Source organism: Brachionichthys hirsutus, chromosome 17 (assembly GCF_040956055.1).
Source record: "Brachionichthys hirsutus isolate HB-005 chromosome 17, CSIRO-AGI_Bhir_v1, whole genome shotgun sequence".
In the NCBI taxonomy this organism is placed as follows: Eukaryota; Metazoa; Chordata; class Actinopteri; order Lophiiformes; family Brachionichthyidae; genus Brachionichthys; species Brachionichthys hirsutus.
Window position 1 is genome coordinate 11345495 of NC_090913.1, and position 23097 is coordinate 11368591.

Here is a 23097-nt window from a genome sequence, read left to right on the forward strand (position 1 = left end):
CATGCAAACTTTCTTGTTGCATCTTACGCTACTTTCCTTTATACACCCCCCCCCTTCTGTCTACCTTTCCAGCTTGCCTCTTTTATCAGTTCCCCTCTTCTTTCCATTTGATTTAATGGGTCCTGAGTGTCCCTCTCAGCCAGATGTTATCAGCCTCTAATCTTTGGTCCTTCTGTCTAGATTCGCCGTGGAAGGTCTACCTGTCGGAGATCGATCCGACTGTGACCAAGGTATCGGTGGGCGGGCTCACGCCGGCCAGGACCTATCAGTTTAGACTCTGCGCTGTCAATCAAGTGGGCAGGGGTCAATACAGCGACGAGACGCATAGGTAAGAGAGTGAAGCGCACAGTTAAGACGCACACGTGAAACCATTATTTTTGTAGAACCTGCTGTGAGGTGTGCCAGATTTTGTGTGATAGATTTGGTCGCACAATTTTACACAAACCCGGCTACTTTCTGCAGTGTGTGTGTGTGTGTGTGCACTTGTGTGCGTCACATTGCTGTGAATGTGGGGATGAAGCAAAAATGGATTCTAACAATGAGAGGCCGAAGGGAGTGGCCTTGTTTATTTAGATCTATTTTCATTGCAATGAGTAATTTATATTCATCACATCCACGCCAGTGATGTGTGTGTGTGACGGTGGGCGAGCGTGTGTGTGTGTGTGTGTGTGTGTGTGTGTTTGTGCATGTGAAAGGGAGGGAGAGATTTGGCCTGAAAAATAAATCACCGGGCAGTCGTGTTTGTCTGCGCCTGTGTGTGTTTGCGTGTTAATCCCACGAGACAACACTAATGGGGCAATTATGATGCCCCGATGGAACCGGATCGAGTGAAAGCGGGTTAGAGGGGGGGCGTGGCAGACCTCTTACCCCCCGATTACACACATACGCCAAATCCCTTGACGCTCACACACAATGCAACAGATGTGGCCGTGCATTGTAAGATGGACACACAGGCGCACACACACACACACACACACACACAACACAATTGTGTCTGGCGGTAGAAAGTGACCACCGGCAGACGCCAGTTATTGTTCTGCCAAACAGACTCTCACCAAACAGCAGCAGCTGCGAACGGCGCCGTCACAAATTCACACACTCTCCTCGGGACGCGCTTCTCTTTTATCCCTCTTGTTGCGTTTCTTCTTCCTCTGCCTGAAAATTTTGTTTCTGTCCAACGTCGCCCGCAGTCCGGGATTGTCCATTAGAGGCTGCCGGAGAAAAGGTCGGATCGACTTTCACTAAAATGAAGGGCTGGCAGACAGACGGTCATCACCGGTCGTTGTGTCACAGCAGATGGATGCGTCGCTTCCTCATCGCGCGGCTCATGTGTGACCGTCCGCGCCGCTTTTCATCTCCTGCTGGATGTTTGCCTGGATAAGATACGATGAAATGAGCGGTCACTGATGCCAGAGACGCATTCAGGCAGAAAGCGGCGTGACGTGGGCGGAGCGAGCACGCGGGACGAAGGTTAAAGAGGAAGCTTGGCTAGCAGACGAAGGAAATGATGACTGTTTATGACATCGGGTGATATGTGAGGATTAGCTTGTCAAAAAGTCCTTAAGCGCTCAATTTACACACATTTAGCTTCTTCTGTTTCAAATATTAGTGCTTGCGTGCATTCATGCGACTTTTACGTCGGCGGTGAAGAATCCACAAGACGCCAAGAGGGAACGCGGTAAAGGCTCGTTCACATTTGTTTTGTTGTTTGTCGGTATTTTGGAAGAGCTAATGAGCAGCCGAGCCCTGCAGGTAGCGGACTGGATATACTGATTTATTTAGGTACAAACATCAATCATAAATATAAATCATCTGATTAATACCTGCATCAAATAAAACGCTGGCGTGTGAACTCGTCGTTCTTTGAAGGGCTGTTAATACAATTGGAATGAAGGTTTACAGGCGATGCGACTTATGCCTTTGTAAACTGAGCGAAATGGAAAATGTTCCTTCTTCAGCCTACATTAGAGAAGGTCGCGGCCTCAGACCTCGACCTTGAACCCCGGATGTCAGCGGCAAATACAATTAATGTTTATAAAACCTGCTATTATAATATTGAAGCATGTAATCTTAATTAACCTTCAAAAATTGCAGGTCAGGCTTCAGTTCCACACCATAGGCCAGCGGCCCGTGTGTGTTTGTCTTTGTGTTATTATTATTAAAATGACTGGAATCAGATAAGAGATGTGGTTGCATCGAGGTTGTCCTATTAAATCCGGTAATTTGTTCATATTTACATGATTTATCCAGAAGTGTTAAATATTTCAGGCACATAATTTACCAGGATAGATATAACGCACACACACACACATTACTCAATGTTTGCAGCAGCGTGTTTTCTCTGTGAGAATATGCACAAAGTTCATCTGGTCGAACCGGAGGAGCTCCTTATGTTCCTGTTGCCCCCCCACACACACACACATTTACGGCCCCTTTAGAATAGAAGATTTACCGTCCCAGCAGCTCCATTAGACTTAAGAGCTGGGGTGTGTTTGGATTTAGAGGCCAGGCATCATGGGTGTGGGTTTTTAAAGTGGGTCGGTCCGGGTTTGTGTATCTCTGGAGTCAAGTTTATGTCCTCGTGCTGAACCCAGTATGTGAAATATTTACTTGTGCATGTGTATGGTTGGGAGGGAATTAAGGCAATTCATAAGGCGTGTAAGTCTGTGTGTGTGTGTGTGTGTGTGTGTGAGCTTATTTGTAGTCGTGCAGTGAATGACTGCATCTGTTGGGTACTGTACGGTCGTGCGGGTGTCGCTGTATACGCATTAATGTGCAGCATCAATTCCAGTCAAAAGCAGTGGAATAGTTTAGTATTATTTATACCCCATTTCCAGACAGCAACACTAACGCTCGTGTAATTCGCACAAGGCCCATTAGCCTATGTGTGTGTGTGTGTGTAAATGTGTATGCCTGTTGCACCTGGTGCCGTCTGACAGGGCCTAAACCTAATTGAAGTAAAGCACATCTGTAAAACCGCTGGCCTGTGCTAGATATCCGCCTCTAACGGAGCTCCTACCCGGATTCACATTAACACACACTCACTGGCGCAAACGCGTTCAAACACACATACGGGCAGAGACCACTGATGTGTGTGTGTGTGTGGTGGGGGGGGGGTTAAGGGGATGTAAATCTCTAGACATAATCCATGGAAGGGAAAAGACCATCAGATGTAGCAGTTTGTCTTAAGCTTAGAAACATTTGCCGTGTGTGTGTGTGTGTGTGTGGGGGGGGGGGGGGAACACATATGACTCTGATTACGTTAGCTGAGCTGCTTACAGTAAAGCCAACGGCTGGCCAGCTCAGCCCGGGTGCTTTACCGACCATGAGAGGGCCGGGAGCTTTAATCACGGGCGGGGCGGCGAGGAGGAGGCGAGGAGATGAGTAACAGATAGAAGGATGAAATAATTGAGGCCAAAGGACGTGATGGATGAAAGGTGAAAGTGTGCTGATGGGAAGGAGGAAAAAATGGAGAGGGGATCAAAATGTCGAAGGGAAGATGGGGGGGGGGAAGTTTGGAGAGACAAATAGAGTTGGAGAGGAGAGAGAGTAAAGAGAGTTGAAGAGGGCCGAGCGAGTGAGGGATTACACTGTCTCACGGAAAATTAAAAGACAAGCTCTTTGATCATTCCCTGCCATGATTTAACTATTTGTTGCCGTCGCGCTCCACGGCCGCCCTGCTGGGGATATCAGGGCGTGGTTGAAGTTTAAATAGAAACCGCCCCGGCAAAGACGGAATGGAATATAAATAGGAGACCGTCAGGTTGAACGCAGCAATATAGAAACAACACAAACATTCGTCTGTGACGCCCAGACACATAAAATCTGCATGATGTTCAGTGGGGAAAAACACAACAGCAAATCAACTTAACACCGAGTTCATGGACGCTTTTACATTTGTTGTTTTAAACACCCCGGTGTCGGCGCCCGTCGTTCCCGAGAGTAATCCTCCGGCGCGCTGGAAGTGATGCGTTAAACGTTTCCATCAGCGGCAGCCGCGGTTTGGCTTGAAATAAATGAACAATGCAGCCAGAGATGAAACGCACGTGTATTAAATGAAGATTGCCTGATAGACGAGGAGAATGAGGGATGAAAGAGATGAGCCCGGAATTCAATAAGGATTCATCAGCGGCTGGAGATGCCAGATGATTCCTAATAATAAGTTACAACCACGTCCCTCATATCTGCAGTGGGGAACATGATCATTTGTTTGCAGGCTATCCCCCCCCCCTCCCAAGAGCAAAAAAGATGAAGATGACTTTATATATTACTCCTTTGATTTGTTGGACCCTCGATTAGAAGAACAAATGTCCCCGACACTAAAACTCTCATTCAAAGCCGCCTAACAAGCAAAATCGATCTGTGGCTGTGTTTTAGATTGATGCTGAGGGAGGAGGCGCCCAGCGCTCCTCCCAAAAACGTTGTCGCCAGTGGGAGGACAAACCAGTCCATCATGGTCCAGTGGCAACCTCCGCCAGAACCGCAGCTCAACGGCGTGCTCCGCGGATACGTTCTCAGGTATGGGTGTTTCATTGTTCCACTCGAGACGGAACTGATTTTGTTTCTCTGGCAATTAAACCACAAATCATTTCCTGGTGCATTTATCTTATCGTCATGTCTGAGCAAAGTACGGATGGAAGCACAGCATTGTGCTTCAAAATGCAGAAAAGTAGAGCAGATAAATAGTGTTGTTAACATTATAATGGTTTCTAGAAATATTTAGACCAAATATTGATTACAGTAGTTGGACACCAGAAAATATGATGAACAAGGACGACAAACGACATCAACGAACTACATACGACTGGACTCGCCATCACCAGTTGTTGAAAACAAGCGCACCTCACTTCTCCCTCGAGGTCAGGCGGGTGGAGAGGTGAGCCGTTTCCCTCCCGCTGCCCGGGGAAGTCCTCTTTGGCGTGAAACCTGGAGGCCTCGGCCGGACCGGCTGTGCGACTCCGTCCGCCATGGAGTGACTACGTTTGTTTGTCGAGGGTGATGATGTCATCAAACCATCCCTCCGCCCCAGCCTCCGCTCCAGAAATCATGAGAAGCCCCCCCCTCTTTGGATCTTTCTCCTCGGCGTATCATCATCGTGTCTCTCCGCCCGTGTGTCAGAAGGGAGGCACGAGGGCTTATCTTCTTTCTACTCCGGAGACTCCCTGTCAGCCTCCGGTTCCCCTGTTCCTGTGTGTGTGTGTGTGTGTGTGTGTGTGTGAGCGCTGACTCAGCCGGTGAAACATTGGATCATTCCATCTCACTGAATAGGGTCTATATTAAAACGCTGGCATATGGATTATTACTCCATTCAGACCCAGCAGATACGTACAATAACCTAAATGGTAATGCACAAGGCCGTCTGTGAGATCATACATCCTTTTAAGTGGGCGTTTATATCGCATGCAGTAAAGCGGAAGGTCTTGCAGGTGTGCTATTCAGAGAATGTCTACCAGGCATTGATGGTTTTTATTCTTCAGAGGTTCTGGTTCTGGTTCAGGCCACTTCTCCCAGATGGAAAATCTCTGGAAAAAGCTTCTCTACTTCTCAGTAATGGCCAACATATGAAATAGTGTATTAAACGGAGGTAATATTTTTAACTTTGATGCATTTTGCTGTGGTCTTTATATCTGATTTTTAAGCTTTGAGTGTTTTCCAGCTTTAATTTGCTTATATTACAGTCATTCATTTCATGTAAAACGACTTTAATTACCCCCCCCCCCCCCCCCCCCCACCCATACACACACCAGGACCAATTTTAAGATCCATTTTCTTGCTCCAAACTCAGCGTTTATTTGACTCACGCTGAGCCACGTGCTAACTTTTTGTCTCTGTGTGGGTTTAGGTACCGTCTGGCGGGGCTACCAGGGGACTACCAGGAGAAAAACATCAGCAGTCCAGAGACCAACTACTGCCTCCTGAAGGATCTGATCATCTGGACACAGTACCAGATCCAGGTGGCTGCCTACACCAGCGCCGGCCTGGGTGTCTCCAGCAACCCCGTCACCGAGTACACCCTGCAGGGAGGTGAGTGGAGACGCATCCAAGCCTCATCGCTGCTTACCAGATAAACTGGTGAAGACGGGTTTGCCCAAGAGAGGCTCAGCGTTGTTCCTCCAGGCTGTACATCCTGAAGGAGAAGGATTTAATGTGGGCGATCCCGCTTTATGTGTCCATATATTTCCTCTGTTTTTAATGTTATGAAAGAAGTTCTGCATCTGAGACACAGCAGGGATGAGAAGCGATTCCTCCTCTCACCACCTGCTCCTTTTGAGTTCCCTGCCAAACAGCGGCGAGCAACAGCAGCCGGATTCCGCCGCAGACTGGTGGAGGAGAACTAAGAGCTCGTCTCTTAGAGACGGCTGATGCGGCTCAGACGTGTGCTAAATCAAATTCCCTCAAAAGCTCGGCGGCTTCCACCAAACTGGAAGGAAGACCTCCGGCCAGTCTAGGGCATGTTTGAGGGGCCGCGTCTCCCAGGATGAGCTGGGCTGTGTTCTCTGCGGTGATAAACAATAAGTAATAGTGTGCTGACTGCATGCTGCACGGAGTAACTCCGTCTGTTGAGCATAGATCCGCGAGGCGATGGCGACAGAAGGAAGAACGAGCGAAGACAGTAAAACAGGAGGACAGGAGGAAGTGGCCGCCCTTTCTTTCCGATTATTATCATTATTAAACTTGTGTTGACTTACGCACGCACACACACACACACACACATGCAAATAAAACGTGTATTATTACAAGAGATGCAGACGGGTTTATAGACTGAGGAGAAGGGAGTTATTCTCATTAATTATGCTAATGTGATTTCAGAGGAGTGGCTCCAGTGGACTGGACACTTCATCTCTCCGAGGATGTGGATGAACGCTAGACTCTGATAAAGTGGATCTTCCCACATACTCACACAGGCACATCCTAAGACCCCCCCCCCCAGAGGATAGAGTTTAATGTTTTATCTGTGTCTATGAGCTGTAAGGGGCAGAAGCCGGTCCCCAGGAGTGCAGGCAGGATGGCAGAGGGCGAGAGAGCATCTTTAACATCAATTAATCTGACTCCCTCTCTGTGCTCTCGCTCCCTATCTTCTCCTTTCCCTTTTCGTTCAAGTCTCTGCACTTTCATCGCCGCGTCTCTTCCCCCAGCAGCGATTCTGCACGCCGTCAGGCCTCTTTGGCTCAAATAAAAGATGTAAAGGGCATTCCCATCATGCAACAGTGCATTATCACTGTGGATTTCCAGCATCAGCATAAACCCTACAGGATAATCACCGTAACAAATGCCCACAAAAACATTTCACAGTCACATTCCTCTCTTCCTGGATTTAACTTTGTCATCAAAGTCTCATTCGTGTTAACAACACGTTCATTCACTGATGTGAAGGAAGAGCGAAATGGGAAGTAAACAAGAAAGAGTGGATCAAGGGTTAAACAAATATGCTTCGAGCTCGGCCCAAAACTATCAAAATTGCATGTCCAACATTTTGTTTTTCTATTTGAATATTTAAAAGTTGAGAAAAACTATTTCACGCCATCTCCTGCTTGGCATTTCTGTTCTTATCTCTCTGAGCTCTTTGTCTTCTCTGACTCTGGATGATGAATGCTCGCATCAACTTCTCATACATTTTATTATTCTGGTTTGGTGTAATTCTTTTTATTGAATTTTTAGACACGAAAACCCTGGTTTGTGTGTTTTAGTAAGAAACTGTGGATATTTTTTTCTTCTACTTGCTAGCAATGCTATCGATCACATATAGATATTGTTGTACAGTAGATCTAGATTATTGTGATTTAAAACAGTTCGATATTGGATGCCGTGTGTCAACAGGAACTTCCTGTTGGTGACGCGTTGCAGTGAAATGTTTCTTTGTGTTTGTGTTTAGTTCCCACAGCGCCGCCACAAGAAGTGGAAGTTGCAGCCATCAACTCAACCACGATCCGCTTCACCTGGAACCCTCCTCCTCAGCAGTTTATCAATGGCATCAATCAGGGATACATGGTCAGCCTCTGTGTGTTTTTAACGTGTGAGATGGGAGGTGCTGCTGAATATTCAAACTGCCCATCCTCATCATCTGTTGCCGGCATCTTTCAGTTAAAAGAACTCCATTAAAAGAGTGGGAGAGTGAGAGACGCGGTCCTGCAGCCACATAATAAACGGTATTCCTTTAACACTAATGTCTCAGGTCTCACCTACAACCAACAGGTTTTGAGCCGAAAAACATTGATCCTCGTTTTATTCATCAGTTTCATTCTGTATTAAAAGGAAAAATCGATGCTGGTAAAACAAATCTTTGCTCTCTGCACTGCTGTGAGTAATGTTGTGGCGAGCTCAGAGGTCACGTCCCCGTTCGGTTGTTCATTCGTAGCAGCCGCCAAGAAAAGGAAGGGATCAGCTCCACTGCGCAAGGATAAAGAGGGCGCAAAGAATGGGAGTGTGGGGTGTTGAAAATGGGAAGTGAGGGAGCAAATAAGAGGAAGAGGAACAAGACATAATAATAAAGAAGCGGGATAATGGGGAGAAGAGAGAGAGAGAGAATGAACGTGTCCCGCCTGTACCCGTCCTGGAACGTGATTTATTTTTTACTTCATTGTGACAACCAACCCCTGAGGAGCAGACTAACATCACATCGTGTGTGTGTGCGTGTGCGTGTGTGTGTGTGTGTTAGGGTGTTTTAGAGTGGATATTGGTTGATGAAGACTACTGTATATGGCTTGCCATCTGTTGGAGGTGCATGGCTCTCTGATGTTTTCTCTGTTCACCACACTCTTCCACTCCAAAGCAGTGACACTCAACGAGTGTGTGTCTTTGGTTGTGTTGCGTTGTGTTGTGTGCCACTTAGCGCACAGAAGATAATGATATTAATTAAACGAGGAGATGAAGCAAAGCCTCGTTTCATCTCGTCCCTCCACAGATCACTGACTGCATACATTCTTCATAAAAGAACTAAAAAGTGAAGGCAGAGGGAGAACAAAGAGCTATCTATCTATCTATCTATCTATCTATCTATCTATCTAAAATTGTCATAGACTGATGAAGAAAAAAACAAAAGCAAGGCCATCTTCTACATCCCAGTGAAGAAACGTTTCCCCCTGTGAATCAAAGTGTTGACTGAACCGGGTTCTTCTTTTGGGTTCCATTGTTTCAGGGGACACGTGTTACTATAGCAACAGCAGACTCAGTCGTCCCAGCGCTGGGCAAGCACCAGATGTTTGAGGATGCTAAATCACTAACTTAACTTCCCCCCATGCTGCACTAGTGTGTTGCTGGGTAGTAAAAGTCATTATTAAATCATTTAAACCATACTAAGTTAACAGGATAGACAGAATTTATCAACGTTGTAGTCCAGGCGGTTGAAAGAATAAAACAAGCGGCTCCCGTGCCAGCATCGGTTCAGCAGGGCGGTCGGGATTAGGAGCAGCCAGCTGTCGCTCCAAGAACAGGAAGTTTTAACAGGAAAAGCTCAGCCGTGTTCGATGAGTCAGGTCAGTGGGATGCATTGAGAACGCCGTCGGGAGACGCCGTGCAGGTTCTGTTCAGTGTCCTGTAATCTCACACTCAAGCAAACAGACGCTTTTCTCCCGTCTTGCAGCAGAGTGATAACAAACGTGTGTAAAAGTTGCTCACAGCAAAGAGGCACGTCTGTTTGCTTCCTAACCATCATCCAATCACACGGCTTCATTCTGAGTAAAACTTTACATTTTCAGCCCATCAAAATGGGTAGCATATCACAGCGCTGCCGATGGCTGATGTTTTATTATGAATATGGATGTATTTTTGGCTAAAGCAATCACACAAACCAAACTGCTGTGCTTCTGAATATAAATCAAGTCACAGAATAAAGAGAAATCAACCTTTCATTAGCTGGATGATGATCAGACTCGACGTTTGTCCCCAGATGCTGCTTTGCCAGCAGGAATTTATGTTAAGTGGGAGATCAGACGTAAATCACATCTTAAACTTGAATATATTTGGGTTGAATATCATTTTTTTAGGGGAATGAAATGTGAATTTTGTTTTAACATTTTGTCAAATTTTTAAATAGCCTTTGGTAGTTTTAATTTTTTATGTAAAGCAACTCTAAGGTAAACAAAGATACAAAAAAATAGTCTCACCGCTGCTTGAACTGTGGAACAAATAGGTTTGAATTCATAAATGCAGGCTAAAAAAATTAAATAATGACTAAGCCAAAAAAAAGAAAAAGAAAAATCAATATAATCTATTTTGTTGCTGTGAAAATGTTCTTAATAAATTAATATGTCGTATTAATAAATTAACAGCTGCTGGTCTGGCCGGAAAAGACTCCAGAGGATGTTACCGTGGTAACCATTACCCCAGACTACCCCAGCGCACGCCACACGGGGTTGGTCAGCGGACTCAAGAAGTTCACTTGGTATTTTGGCTCCACCCTCTGCTTCACCACACCTGGCAACGGTCCCCGCAGCCCGCCCACCTTACTGCAGACACATGAGGACAGTGAGTATCACCTTTTTTATCTTTTCTTTTAATTCCTTCTCCACTTTGGAATGTTTCTGAAGAACCTGGAAGAATCCAAAAGCGAGCCTGCATTTGTTTATCTGGATCCGTAATGGCTCGACTGAGCAGGAGGAAGCTAATGTTGCGTAGCCGAGCTGAAGATGCCAGATGACCCGGTTGAGAGTAAATTAAAGGGTCTTGTGTTTGTGCTGGAGGTTAATTGGAGGGATAAACTGCAGGTCAGGAAATGAGTGAGAAAAACCAGGAAAGGTAGGCAAGGTGGGGGAATCCCGGAAATGTTACGAGCTGGGCTGATCGGAGGCCCAGGTTTCTGTTGAAAGCAATTGATTCGTATATTTTCTGACAAGCCAGTATTAATAACCTGCTGGTCCTTGGATAACAATCACAGCCGCCTCTCCCTGACGCAAGAACACATGCACACAGTCGCAGCCTGAAAGAAACACAACAGCCGAGAGGCAGACTGAAGCAATTATTACCACCCGCAATTATTGAGTGGGAATTTGTACTCTCTCTCTCTCTCGCCCGCTCTCTCTCTCACACACACACACATACACACACAGATATTGATTGGGTTCTGGGAGTGTTGCAGGGTTAACGGTGGGTGTAATTCTTGCTTGATGATAGGTGTGTGTGTGGGTGTGTGTGTGTGTGTGTGTGTTGAATGCCTCAAATTAATTGCATAATCGCTCTGCAAGGAGAGAGGTTAGAGAGCCATACATGAAATAAGAAATGACAGGTATACATGCATATAGGTGTGTTTGTGTGCGTGCGCGCGTGCATGTGTGCATGGTTGTTGAAGCATGCGTGTGGGTTTTTGTGTGTGGAGGCATCATTTACTCAAATCTGCAGTTTTCTGAAATGAAGGTACAGACAATACAATGTGACTAAGAGAGTGTGTGTGTGTGTGTGTGTGTGTGTGTGTGTGCGTGTGTGTGTGTTCCAGCACCTGGACCCGTTCGCCACCTGAGCTTCACAGGAATCCTGGACACGTCACTCAGAGTCAGCTGGGCGGAGCCTGAGGACAAGAACGGCATCATCACAGGTTAGAGAATCAAACTGTGGAACGCTCCCTCATACCACCTCCGTCCTCTGTCTGTAATTAAGAAACATTTCACCGCGTTATATTCTGTCCCATTAACGATTGTGATGAGACAATCTTAAAGTCCTTTTAATTATTATGTTCCTTCCAGACACAATGATTAGGCGGCGTTTCCAATCGTTCCTCTCAGGCAGACAAATACGGAGCGTAGATTGAGTCATTTAAGCTACAAACAGTGAAAAGCATCCCCTGGAGGCTCATCTTATCGGCAGGTAGTTCCTCCAGTGTTCTCCGCTGTCTTTTATTTTCTGTTCGGCTTCCTCACAGTCTCTGCACCTGATTCATTAGCTAACACCCCCCCCCCCCCCCCCTTCCACACGCTTTTCGCCTCAACTAGCTTTCGTCTAGCACCTGGTGCACAGGGAGGAGGACGAGCTACCGGTCGCTCTCTCCAGGGCATCACACACACACTGCTGGCCTCCCGAGGAGATGCCAGAGCACACATTTGAAGGCGGCGGCGTGGGTGATGCATGACTGTGAAGATGCAAGGGGACAGACGGGGACTTTGACTCCTGTTGCCTCTCCGGCGCCGCCTCTGAATCTGCACCTGAACCTTTGTGAACCCCGTGTGCGGTCTTCACTCCGCAGGCTACGTGTTGCGGTGGGAGGAATCCGGAGTCGAGTCGAGTCGTGAAGAGCGTTCGCTGTCCAACGCCACCCTGCAGCACCAGCTGACCGGACTCACCGCCACCACCGCCTACGCGCTGCAGGTGGCGGCTCTGACCGCCGCAGGACGGGGCGTGGTCACGTCCTCCACCATCTCCACTGGAGTCCCCCCAGGTAGAGCGCAGACACGCACGCAGCGTATTCTGGCGTGTGTGGTTGGCAGAGTAAATATGACTGATGAGCTCTTAGGATGTCGTTGTCTCTCCTCGGGCTGATGAGTGGCCGTTTATACGCGTTCATGAATCATCAGCCGCACGCCCAGCACACATTCAGAGCTTTATTCTACAGCATCATAGAGAACGCTTCAGTCTGTGTGTGTGTGTATGCCACGTGCATGCTCAACTTGTGTGCATGATTGGACTTGGGCCAAATTGCAATCATTATTTGAGCTGATTAATGACAACTAGAAATATGGAGGCAATGCAGTGATGAGCAGGACACAATCAAAGCACAGGACATAATGGGGGGGGGGGGGGGGGGCAGAGAAAAGGACGGAGAGGCTGGAAGGAAGTGGAGGAGAATGGAGGAAAAACCCGGCTCATACAGCGGAATTCTTGTCCTAACATTTTCTGATTACTAATTTAAGAATAAAAGCAGGAAAAAGTGAAAGCACGATGGATGCAGACACTTCTTTGATACAGAGGTTATTCATTAATTCATGAAAGCAAAAGACCGAAGGAAAGACAGGAGGACTGCCGATTGGCAAAAAACGAAAAGAATGAGCCGAGAGAGAGAGAAAGGAAGAGAGGGATCCACCGAGCATGAATTCTTATCTTGTTTATTTATTCATGTATTCATGGTGTTGAGAGAATTTTGTCATTCATCTGAGCAAGGCAGCTGATATCAACACTTCCACATTATAATCCTTGCAAGTTTGCTGCATGCGCTTACAAAGCAATGCTAGCCGATAGCGTTAATTTATTTCTGCTGCACATATGTTTTCGTGCTGATGTAGAGAAAACGCCGCCTCGTTTCCCGTAATAACTGGACCCGGCCTTCTTATATCCTCATTTTTACAGATGTTGTAGGAAGTGTCTGAGACGTACCAGGCTGCTAACCGTGTTGCAGCACGCGCTTTGCACGCGTTTGATTTAGCGCATCGCCTGCACAGATCTCTATTCTGCCATGTTCAGCAGATGCTTGTGACCGCCGCAGCAGGACTGGACGGATCACAGATCACGCCGAGTACTAACCGAAGTGGCTCAAAAGTGGCCCCGTCTCATTGTGATTATCGGAGACGAGCGGGCTGTTGATGATTTCTGATTGTTTGAGTGTCACTAGCAGAAACGAGCTGCCGTGTTTCATTTTTTAGTACGCGATTAAAACAAAAGCGGGATTTGTAGCCCGAGTCTCCGGTAGCATTCGTCAGCCAAATCAATTCAAGAGCTATCCAAGAGGAAGTCTATTCAGAACGAGCAATGAATTGCATGTGACATTTGAAAGGTGGAGTTATAAACCTTTCAATGGAAAACTTGTTCTGGTTGAAGTGTGCATACAAAACGTGTTATTATTCCTCTTTGAGTTATTCCCGTTTTACAAAATGCATCCATTGAGCAGAAGATAATAACAGTCTTCTGCTTGTTGCTAAGCAAACCAGCGCAGCGCTCAGCTTTAAGGTTACAGACGCCGCTTCAGAGCTGCTAATCAATGCTTTTAGGGTTAGGGTCCAATGCGTCCACCCGGAGGATCGTCTTTGTCCTGGAAGCTGCTTTTAGTCGTTTCCTGTTGTTGCTTCATCCAGGTATTGATACGCCGCCATTTCTACTATCACCCAGTCAGGGAGGGAACTTTTATTTCCCAAGCAACAAAAAAAAAGATTTTTTAAATAATTTATTTCTCAGATTCTGTGTGAGTGAAATAAAATGTAAATTATAACAATGATCAGACATTTATCAGCCTAAACTGGGCTGAAGTGAACTCGAGCATCTTCTGGCGTACAGATTCGTCTCTGTATTGAGTTGTCGGCCTTAGAAATATGAAGCAAATTGCTCTGATGGAGGGAAATAAACAGCTGCTGCGCCTGTGTTTTAGTAAATTAACCTTTTTTTCCTGTGGCTACTGTGTTTGTTTTGTTTTTTAATGGCCAGGCATGAAACATTTAAAGCATGGGGGGGGGGGGGGGGCGGTGAAAGATTTCCTCACCAAAGGGGGCATAAAATATAATTTTAGTCCATCTGTGTGAAATGGAGACTCGTCTCTGCAAATGTCAACATTGATTCCTGCTATTGGCTTGCTTCTTATCTTTATAGACATGTTTTAGCTGAGCTGATTTTCACATCGTTACGTCCACTGCTCGGAACAATTCAATTATATTTTCTCATGTGTTTCATAATTGGTTTCTTCAAGTTATTTTTACACTGAGGCGATTTTCACTTTGCTCACATTCAGGGCTTTTTTCCCTGCAGTTGGAGCATCTGTTCTTTCATTTTTTTTTGCCAATCTGACCACATTCAGGTTTATTTTTTATACATATTTCCCTCCTTTTGCACGTCATATAAAAGCAATGTTTGTCTCATTCATTTCTTTTGATCTGCTCCTTTAAAATAAGTTGCCGCCGCCATGCTGCGACGCTTCGATACTTTTCTGCATCTCTGAATAAATGCTTCTTTCATCTGGTTTCTGCATCACTAGCAGATATAGCTCCGTTTTAACCGACTATTGAACTATCCCAAAGACAGAACACAAACTGCTTTCCTTTTCACAAATAGCATCATTATGTGTACAACAATTCGGAGGTTTCTGTTCAATAAATATTCTGCGCTAGCTCGATCATAGCAGAATTCTTTGTCGTTATTCGAGTAAAGCGGCCGTCTTGCAATCTGCTTGTCTGCAGAACTTCCTGGCGCACCGTCCAACTTAGTCATCTCCAACATCAGCCCTCGGACAGCAACCCTTCGGTTCCATCCTGGTCCTGATGGCAAGACTGCTATATCGCAATGGATAGTAGAAGACCAGGTTTGTGCTCGAGCACACATCCTGTTGTGGATCCTGATAGCACAGCAGCGTGTTTTAAATCCTTGCAACCATTTCGGTCTTTAACAGGTGGTGAAGGATGATGGGACGGAGGAGCCGTGGCAAGTCGTATACCAGAAAGACAACCAGCCGGATGCCGAGGTGCTGGAGATCCCCAACCTCACCCCGTTCACCCAGTATCGGTGCGTAAAACACACACACACAAGCACACACTTCCCACTCTCCAGCGGCTTCTGGAGTGCTGCAAGACGCAGGTGAAGCCAGATAAATCACAAAGACACAGAGAGAGACTGTTCCATCTGAGACTTTCCTGTTTGTCAGCACCTTCTCAACTGCTGCATGCAGATCCTTATTACACTCTCACAACTAGCTGGAGCGAGGGACAAGGGGGGGGGGGGATGATGAATCGAGAAGGGCAGCAGAAACCGTTAAAGAGGAGAGGAGGAGACAAAGGGATGAGGAGGAGAGTGGCGTGGCTGTAATCTCTGCTGGATGGTCGTAAACCTGCACTTTATGAACGGGGTCCATCCTCGCTCTTCCTCCTAACGCTTCCTCTAGCAGTCCCTCCATCGGCTGTATTCATCCGTCTGTCCGTCTGCCGCTGTATCTCCACCTTCCTCTGTAACGGGATCAAGTCGCAGGGATTATGTTGTCACATGTGACGCCACTCACACTTTAGCTGAAGTGATGCACTTGTCTGCGTTTCATATCCATTTCTTTAAGTCGCTCTTACCACCATGTTTGTCTCTCTGCCAACAGGTTCAGGATGCGTCAGGTGAACATTGTTGGCTCCAGTCCCATGAGCGCCCCCTCCAGGATGATTCAAACCCTGCAGGCAGCCCCTGACAAACACCCCTCCAACCTCACCCTGCTGTCGGCCACGCAGACCAGCCTGAGCTTCAGCTGGACGGTACTGAAGCACAACGCAAACAGCTACAGCTGTGGAACACATTAAACATTTTACTCTGCCTCTTTGCCGTCATGAAGTCAGATTTAAACGACGAGGAGAGTCTTCCTGTTTCTTGTATTCTCCCATATTTCCAGCCGCATGTTTAACTAGCAGCGGGGACTGTACAAGTCGAGTGGCTGACAGCCTGTAATCAGTCTTTCTCCTTGTTATCACTGCAAACACTAATCTGTCACATTTCCCGTTCACATCGCAGACCGCTAGCAGCACAAACTGCAATGTAATTTTCTCCTTACTGTCCCTGCTCCTCGTCCCTCTCTCCTCGTCTCTTATAACATAAATGGAGAGCACAGTATTTTCCATTTAAGAGTTGGAATGAGAAAAAGAGCCTGTCAAATCAGACACTGAGGCACTGTGCCCTACCTGTGCTGCATGCTAATGGATTTTACCTGCATATTAGCGCCGAGCCAGAGCTACGCTACGTTCCCTGTTGTAATGGAACCATCACAATGGCTTTCGCCAAGGTTATTATTTTAAGCTGCATATTAAGGGTAATAAAGCTAATGTGACATTCTGTATTACGGCTCCTAAATGCTAAGCTGAGTTAAATCATTGGGGTATTTAAAATAACTGGATGTTTCACAGCCTTATCTGGCGCCCAGCACAGAGCAACACTGCACAATGGTAGAAATCTTCAATGGAATTACACACTGTCAGCAGTAACATTATTATTTTACACGGTACATTTTTTTTGCAGCTTTTTCAAATTCTCTTTTCACTGAGATAAAAAAAACTCACACGTCTATCAAACATTTCTTGTGCACTTTTGTTTTTATTTGAAAAGTAACGGCCGACTTCAGTCTGATTCATGCGAGAAGTAAAAAATTCAAACATATCCTGACTCCGACCCATTTAAATTCTCCCATGTTGTCTGCCTAAAATATTGCCTGGGTTTCAGGTCTTTATGTAAATCCTGATTGGTTGAGACATGCTTGAAAGCTTTTGATTTCCTCCTTCCTTAAAAGCTTCCAGTAAATCGAAGCTTTCCTCTCCCAAACTTTAAACCTGGCATCTCCCTCCCCTCTTATCTCTCATCTCCCGCTCTGCTGTGCTTTTGCTCAGTCGAACTATTCTTTACGACTATTTCAAACCAAATCTTAAGGGATGCGCCCAAACACGGATCCATCCCCTCTCAAAGGTGTGTTATTAGTTAATTACCAGCTATCATAGCTTCTATAGCGCTAGCGTCTGTCGCGCTGCTTTGAGTTACCTCCCAGAGACTGCGTAGATTTAACACTGTTTTATCTGCCCCGCTTTAAAGAAAGGTAACCCTACCTTTTTTTTTTCCACATCTGGTTTTGAGTCTCTTGCTTTGCCAAGTGACTCTCTTTATTTATCACACTCCATGAAATCCTAATCTGTTAGCTTCACTGGCAGGATCTGGAACAGATAGAGTAACCTTGGAAGTATAATCAACTCTTAAAATAATGCCAGACTTCATCTACCAATGTCACACTTTATCCTCAGGAGTAATGGATCGCAGTTTCGTTGACTTGAGTCTTACGGCAGATAAACTCCAAGATGCTTCATCAATTTCAAATCCCAGTCAATTCGGTATATACTAACATGAGTTTAGAGCATTGTGCTGTCGGGGGGGGGGGTTATGGCTGTAATTCATAATGAAAGCGATGTCGGAGAGGATGAGGAGACGAGCCGGGAGGACGTGGAGGGATGACTGAAGGAGAGGGTGACCCAGAGGACTCGATGACCCGCTTCTGTTCATGTTATCTGATTGCTGATTGCTGAGAGTAGATATTAGATCAATCAATCTAATATTATATAAATTCAAGTGTGTTATATTCTGCCACAGACGTACATGCTTTTGTCTGTAAACAATTTTATCCTTTTATCATTCAGTTTTACCAAAATTGGTTTTTCATCCATTTATCTTTCCAGCTCTTTATCTGAATGCAGCTTTCCTGATCAATCAGAGTCGCAGATAATGAATTCCACTTTGGTGACAGCACAGGGCTGAATTTTAACAATGGCCCTTGTTTATTAATCTACTGTGGAATAAAGAACACGAGATGAAAACTAAAACAGCTTCACGATTGATCCTCAAAATATCAGACAACCAATCACACGTCACGTGATCCCACTTTGATTCTTATTCTGTGTCTGTGTTCCATTGTTTTTAAAACATGCATACAATAATGAATTTGCTGTAAATACTAAACGTTGCTTTTTACATTAAAAGAATAATAACTAGTGTCCCTGATCTGCTTTGTGTTTTTACCCTCCAGCCTCTTTCGGAGTCTGAATACAACAGCAGTCCAGATACTATCGGATACCGACTGCATGCCTGGAGGGCAGATGGCCAGCGGGAGGACAGGACCGAGGATGTGGGGGGACCGGGTGGGACCAGTGAGGCCACAGTGGAGGGCCTGAAACCCTGGACCCAGTACCACACACAGATACAGGCCTACAACTCCATCGGACCTGGACCGTGGAGCAACGCTGTCACAGTAAAAACTGCAGAATCTGGTATGAACGCAGACCTTCTTCACCCACCCCCCTCCGGTTATGTGTCAGTGCTGTCAGGAAGATATTTTATTAACAGGTATGAGAAGACGGTTAAACGAGGCACCAAATGCCGCCAGGTGATTGAGACACAATCGAAGATGGGTGAAGTAGCGCTGAGCTGTGCGTGTTATTTATTCACATGTTTTATTACCTCAGTAAACGTTTTCCTGATGAGATTTTGGTCTCAATTGCTTGTTTTAAATCTTCTTCTATAAAACGCAGTGTTCATTTTGTGAATTATATTCCCATTTTGAATAAAATAGATGCCAAGGCAGGACGTGCCGTAGGGCATAGTTCCCTTTTGATTGACAACCTGCTGCCGCGGTATTCCCAGCGCTCCCCTCCCATCAAATTATGCTCACCTCTGCCACAGAAATAAACACGACGTCCATGAACCAGCGAGCGAAAGTCATGAAGTATTCTTGATGCCGATTGGTTAGCAGAGGCTAACGTGGGTGGGAACTAACTGTAAACTTGTCAGGTTATGACAAACCGTTTCCATACTCCTGGAGGTTAGCGTGCCAGCTAATGAGCTAAACAAGTCAAGTGAAACAGGATCACGTTGTTGGAATCGAGGCCATTATGACATTCGTAGTGTCATGGGAGGATCATTTATTTTATGTTTTAAGTATCAATGTATATAAAAATCCAGCGGACTTCACGGGTCCCTGCTGAGAGACCCGGTTGGAGTCCCTGTTTGCAGCACGGGCCCATTCGACCCACGTTGCCTGAGTAACACTAACATCTTTCATTTAATATATATATAATTAATGAACGAACTTAGAGGTCAGCTGAAGGGCATTTCTCTTTGTTTTCAATATTTATAGAACATTTGTGTTCAAATGTTCAACAACTGATGTGTCTAACTACGTTTGAATTATTCATTTTACTGCACCTTTCTGTATCTCTTGTGAGTCTGTGCTCCTCACAGACACTCACATTGATGTGTGTGTGTGTGTGTGTGTGTGTGTGTGTGTGCTTGTGTGTGTGTGCACGTGTTCTCCAGTTCCATCTGGATCTCCAGTGAATGTAACTGCTGAGGCTGTGAGTTCCACCAGGATCCTGCTCACGTGGGCCGCGCTCCCTCTTGCCCAGAAGAATGGCGTCGTCCTTGGATATAAGGTGTTGATTTGTCGCATTCCCACCCTCCGTCCCACCCCGGCCTTCTGCCTTGACCCCCCTCAGCTCATTATCATTTGTTCCAACACCCTCACACATTCTTTGCTCATGCAGATGCACACAGACGCATACAAATCTAAGACTAATATGATGTAAGGGGCTGTAACTGCTCTGGTTTGATCTTCGTATATTACTGCTTTATAAAGCGGCCCGACTACAATAAGTAGGTTTGGGTGTGTTTGCATAATCGTGCGTACGCATAAAAGAGTGGCTTCAATTTTTAATATCCCCTTCATTAAACAGTACTTTGGATCATGTTGCATTAGAAACAGGCTGGATGAGTCATGTGTGGAAAATAGCCTTCTGTAAAAGTGCTTTGTTTTTGTTTTGGATGGGTTTTTTTTATTGAAATTGAAAGTTTAAACTGCAGCCGAGGGAAGAGAAAGTGATTTGTTGAGTTCACGTGTGTATTGAGAACGCTTTGGAGATTCTACGCTCATATTTAAGCCTGAACTGGCAACCCACTTTAGCAACAGAGCCTCCAAGTCCATCCACGTCTGCTGGGCTGAATCTGGGGTGGGGGTGGGGAGGGGGGGGGGCTTCGCTGCAGACACAGACGGTATAGAGCAGACATAATTGGAAGTGAGTTTTCCTGAGAAAACTGCATAAACACTGTTGTGGGTAAAGCGCAAGGTGCATTCGTTTCTGCTTAAGTGCACCACTTACAGGCAGTCACATCCTTCCTCTTACGCTCAATGTGATTCCGCCTACTATTCGAGAGCTCCCACACACACACACACACCCTCTGGGGGTTTATTAAAATGCACCCCACTCCCCTGTTTGATTTTGGAATAACTAGTAGACACACAGCAGCTGTTTGGAGCATCTCTTCGGCTGGATGTGTGTAGCGCCTCTCGACGCCTGTAGAAATACGAAATCGAACAAAGGGAAAGCAATAAATATTACAGAACTGAGGGAAGCAGAAGAGTCAGCTGGTGATCAGCACTAATTCATATCATAACAATATATTGGTATCGACAGGTTGTGTTTTTCCTGGCAGCGGCTCCGACTGCGTCCGTGGAAACAAATTTTTCTGGTTTGATTCGGCATCCGAGGGAATTTAAGACGTCAAAGAGATTTTAGAATTTCTGAGACGTATTTTTCTTTTTCCTGTAACTGGAAGCTGCAGGTTCAAGCTGGGCTAGCGTGGATTTGATTTATCTTACGGCCTCTGTTTTCGGTACGACGGATGGCGCTCAGAGCTGAAACAAACACACGCTGGTCATAATTTGAGGCCTTCCACTCGGACCTACTGCTCAGAATGTCAAAATCAATTAGTTCAACCTTCTATAAATATTAAACAGTCCCCAGTCATATTCTTTGTATTCGTTTTAGGACTGAGATATTGCAGTCTAATAAGTTATTATCTGGTTTAATTCTATTTGGATATTATAATTATCTTTAAATAGCAGCTATTATTTTGGCTACTGTCTCAAGCTCCTCGTGGAAATTAAAGCATGTCCGTGCATAAGCGTGTGTTTTCTCTCCTTCTGGTTGGACGGCTCTGATTCATATCCCGTGACGCTGGGTAAGCGGGAACCATCGGCTCATCAACACTTTCAATCCACGGTAGACGTTAGCGGCTCTCACGCCGCCCACTCCTCCTGTCGGTTTCTGTTTTTAGACACAAAGGAGTCCACACTTTCTTTCAAAATGTTTTTTTTTTTAGTCTGGCAGGGAGTTCATGAATATGTTAAAACAGAGATAGAAAGAAAAGAAATTTTGACAAATGTAGCTGTCGCCAGTGAAAATGCAGCGTGTGCTGATTTGTTTTTTTTTAGATGTGGGAACTGAATTTTTAACTTCAGGATCAGGTTTAACAGCTTTTTCAGTCAGAGGATCTCTGGCGACAAATCGAAGCTAACGGGTTTTTGTCACAGACTTCCAACACGCATCACACATCAGGAGTCGTTTCTTCATGACTGCTTAAATAAGATCATTTAATATGATAGTCAACGTTCTTTGCTGAAAATGTAGCTGCCCCCCCAGCCCTAATTCCACGGTAGCGACTGTAAATAAAGATAACTAGAGCACATAGCTTGTTGTCTCGGATCTATCTCCATATTACTATCCCCTTCTTTCATCCCTCTAAAGTCCACAGTCTGTCTGCCCATCTGTGATCAGTGTTTGCCTTGAGCATCTCTGGCTAACTACGCATTCAAGGATCACCAGACACTAAACACATGTCGTATTATTTACTTGTGTCTCTCAATGGTTATATTTTTACACACATCTTTGTTCTGTTACTGAAATTCTTCCTGATTGGAGGAAATGTCTTTGGCGGATGGATTTGTTAGATTTAGTGGGAATGTGTCAACACTTTTCGTCCGTTCTGATTCCGATCGCTTTGTGTAACGCGTTGTTGTCTGTGTGTCTCTGCGTCCAGGTGTTGTACGGCGATAAAGACTCAGACGGTCCCCCCAGGGTTCAGGTGGCAGAAGGGGAAGGGAGTGCGTCGCTGCTCCTCAGGGTCCTCCAAAAATACACGACGTATGTGCTGCAGGTGCTGGCGTACACACGGATGGGCGACGGCCCCCCGAGCAAACCCCTGCTGCTCCGAACCAAAGAAGACGGTAGGATCTCTCCCGCTCTCTGCCTCCTTCTGATCGATGACCTTTCAGTCCAGCGGTTTGCTCAACACTTTTACCTTATTTTCACCTCGGCGGCAGTATTTCACCTTTTTTACTGCCGGGCTGTCGGAGCAGCCGTCCGCCGGCTGGCTGATCTCCCGCAGCGTTCGGCTCAGCCCCCCCCTCCCATGGCACAGACGTAGAGAACACGCACGTGCTAGCTTGGAACACGCATGCAGATCTCTTCAGAAAGTACCGCAGCAGACTTTTCAGGATGTTCAGAACCAGGCTGTGGTCCTTTTGATGAATAAAGCACGAGCGTGCAGACGTTCACTCCCGCACGCACCAGCACAGCAAGACGTCCACGCACGGTCGCAATCATCCTCCGTCAAGCCGTGTCACGTTTGAAAGTTTTTCTCATTTATGGATGAAACAAGAAACAGGGAAGTCTGTCAGTCTCACGCGTTCACATGGTGTACACACACTGTACACACACTGTACACACGCAGTACACACACTGTACACACACTCACCCTGTGATGTATTTGCTCATGTGGAACACGCACGTTTATATTAAAGAACAAGAAGAGTTACATTTTCTGCTTTCCAGAAGTGCCTCTTAAAAATGTATAAAA

At 45.9% G+C, this 23097-nt stretch overlaps 1 protein-coding gene across 1 annotated transcript in view; it reads left to right on the top strand.

Annotated features, from left to right (window-relative positions):
- sdk1b (sidekick cell adhesion molecule 1b) overlaps positions 1-23097 on the top strand; it is a 138606-nt gene that overhangs the window by 96489 nt on the left and 19020 nt on the right. The window contains exons 16-28 of the mRNA XM_068751464.1: positions 181-328; positions 4378-4518; positions 5843-6024; positions 7874-7989; positions 10269-10464; positions 11429-11527; positions 12173-12364; positions 15084-15205; positions 15293-15405; positions 15983-16133; positions 18434-18674; positions 19720-19835; positions 22279-22465. Of these exons, the coding sequence (XP_068607565.1) occupies positions 181-328; positions 4378-4518; positions 5843-6024; positions 7874-7989; positions 10269-10464; positions 11429-11527; positions 12173-12364; positions 15084-15205; positions 15293-15405; positions 15983-16133; positions 18434-18674; positions 19720-19835; positions 22279-22465 (2004 nt within the window). The remainder of the gene's footprint in view (positions 1-180; positions 329-4377; positions 4519-5842; positions 6025-7873; positions 7990-10268; positions 10465-11428; positions 11528-12172; positions 12365-15083; positions 15206-15292; positions 15406-15982; positions 16134-18433; positions 18675-19719; positions 19836-22278; positions 22466-23097) is intronic.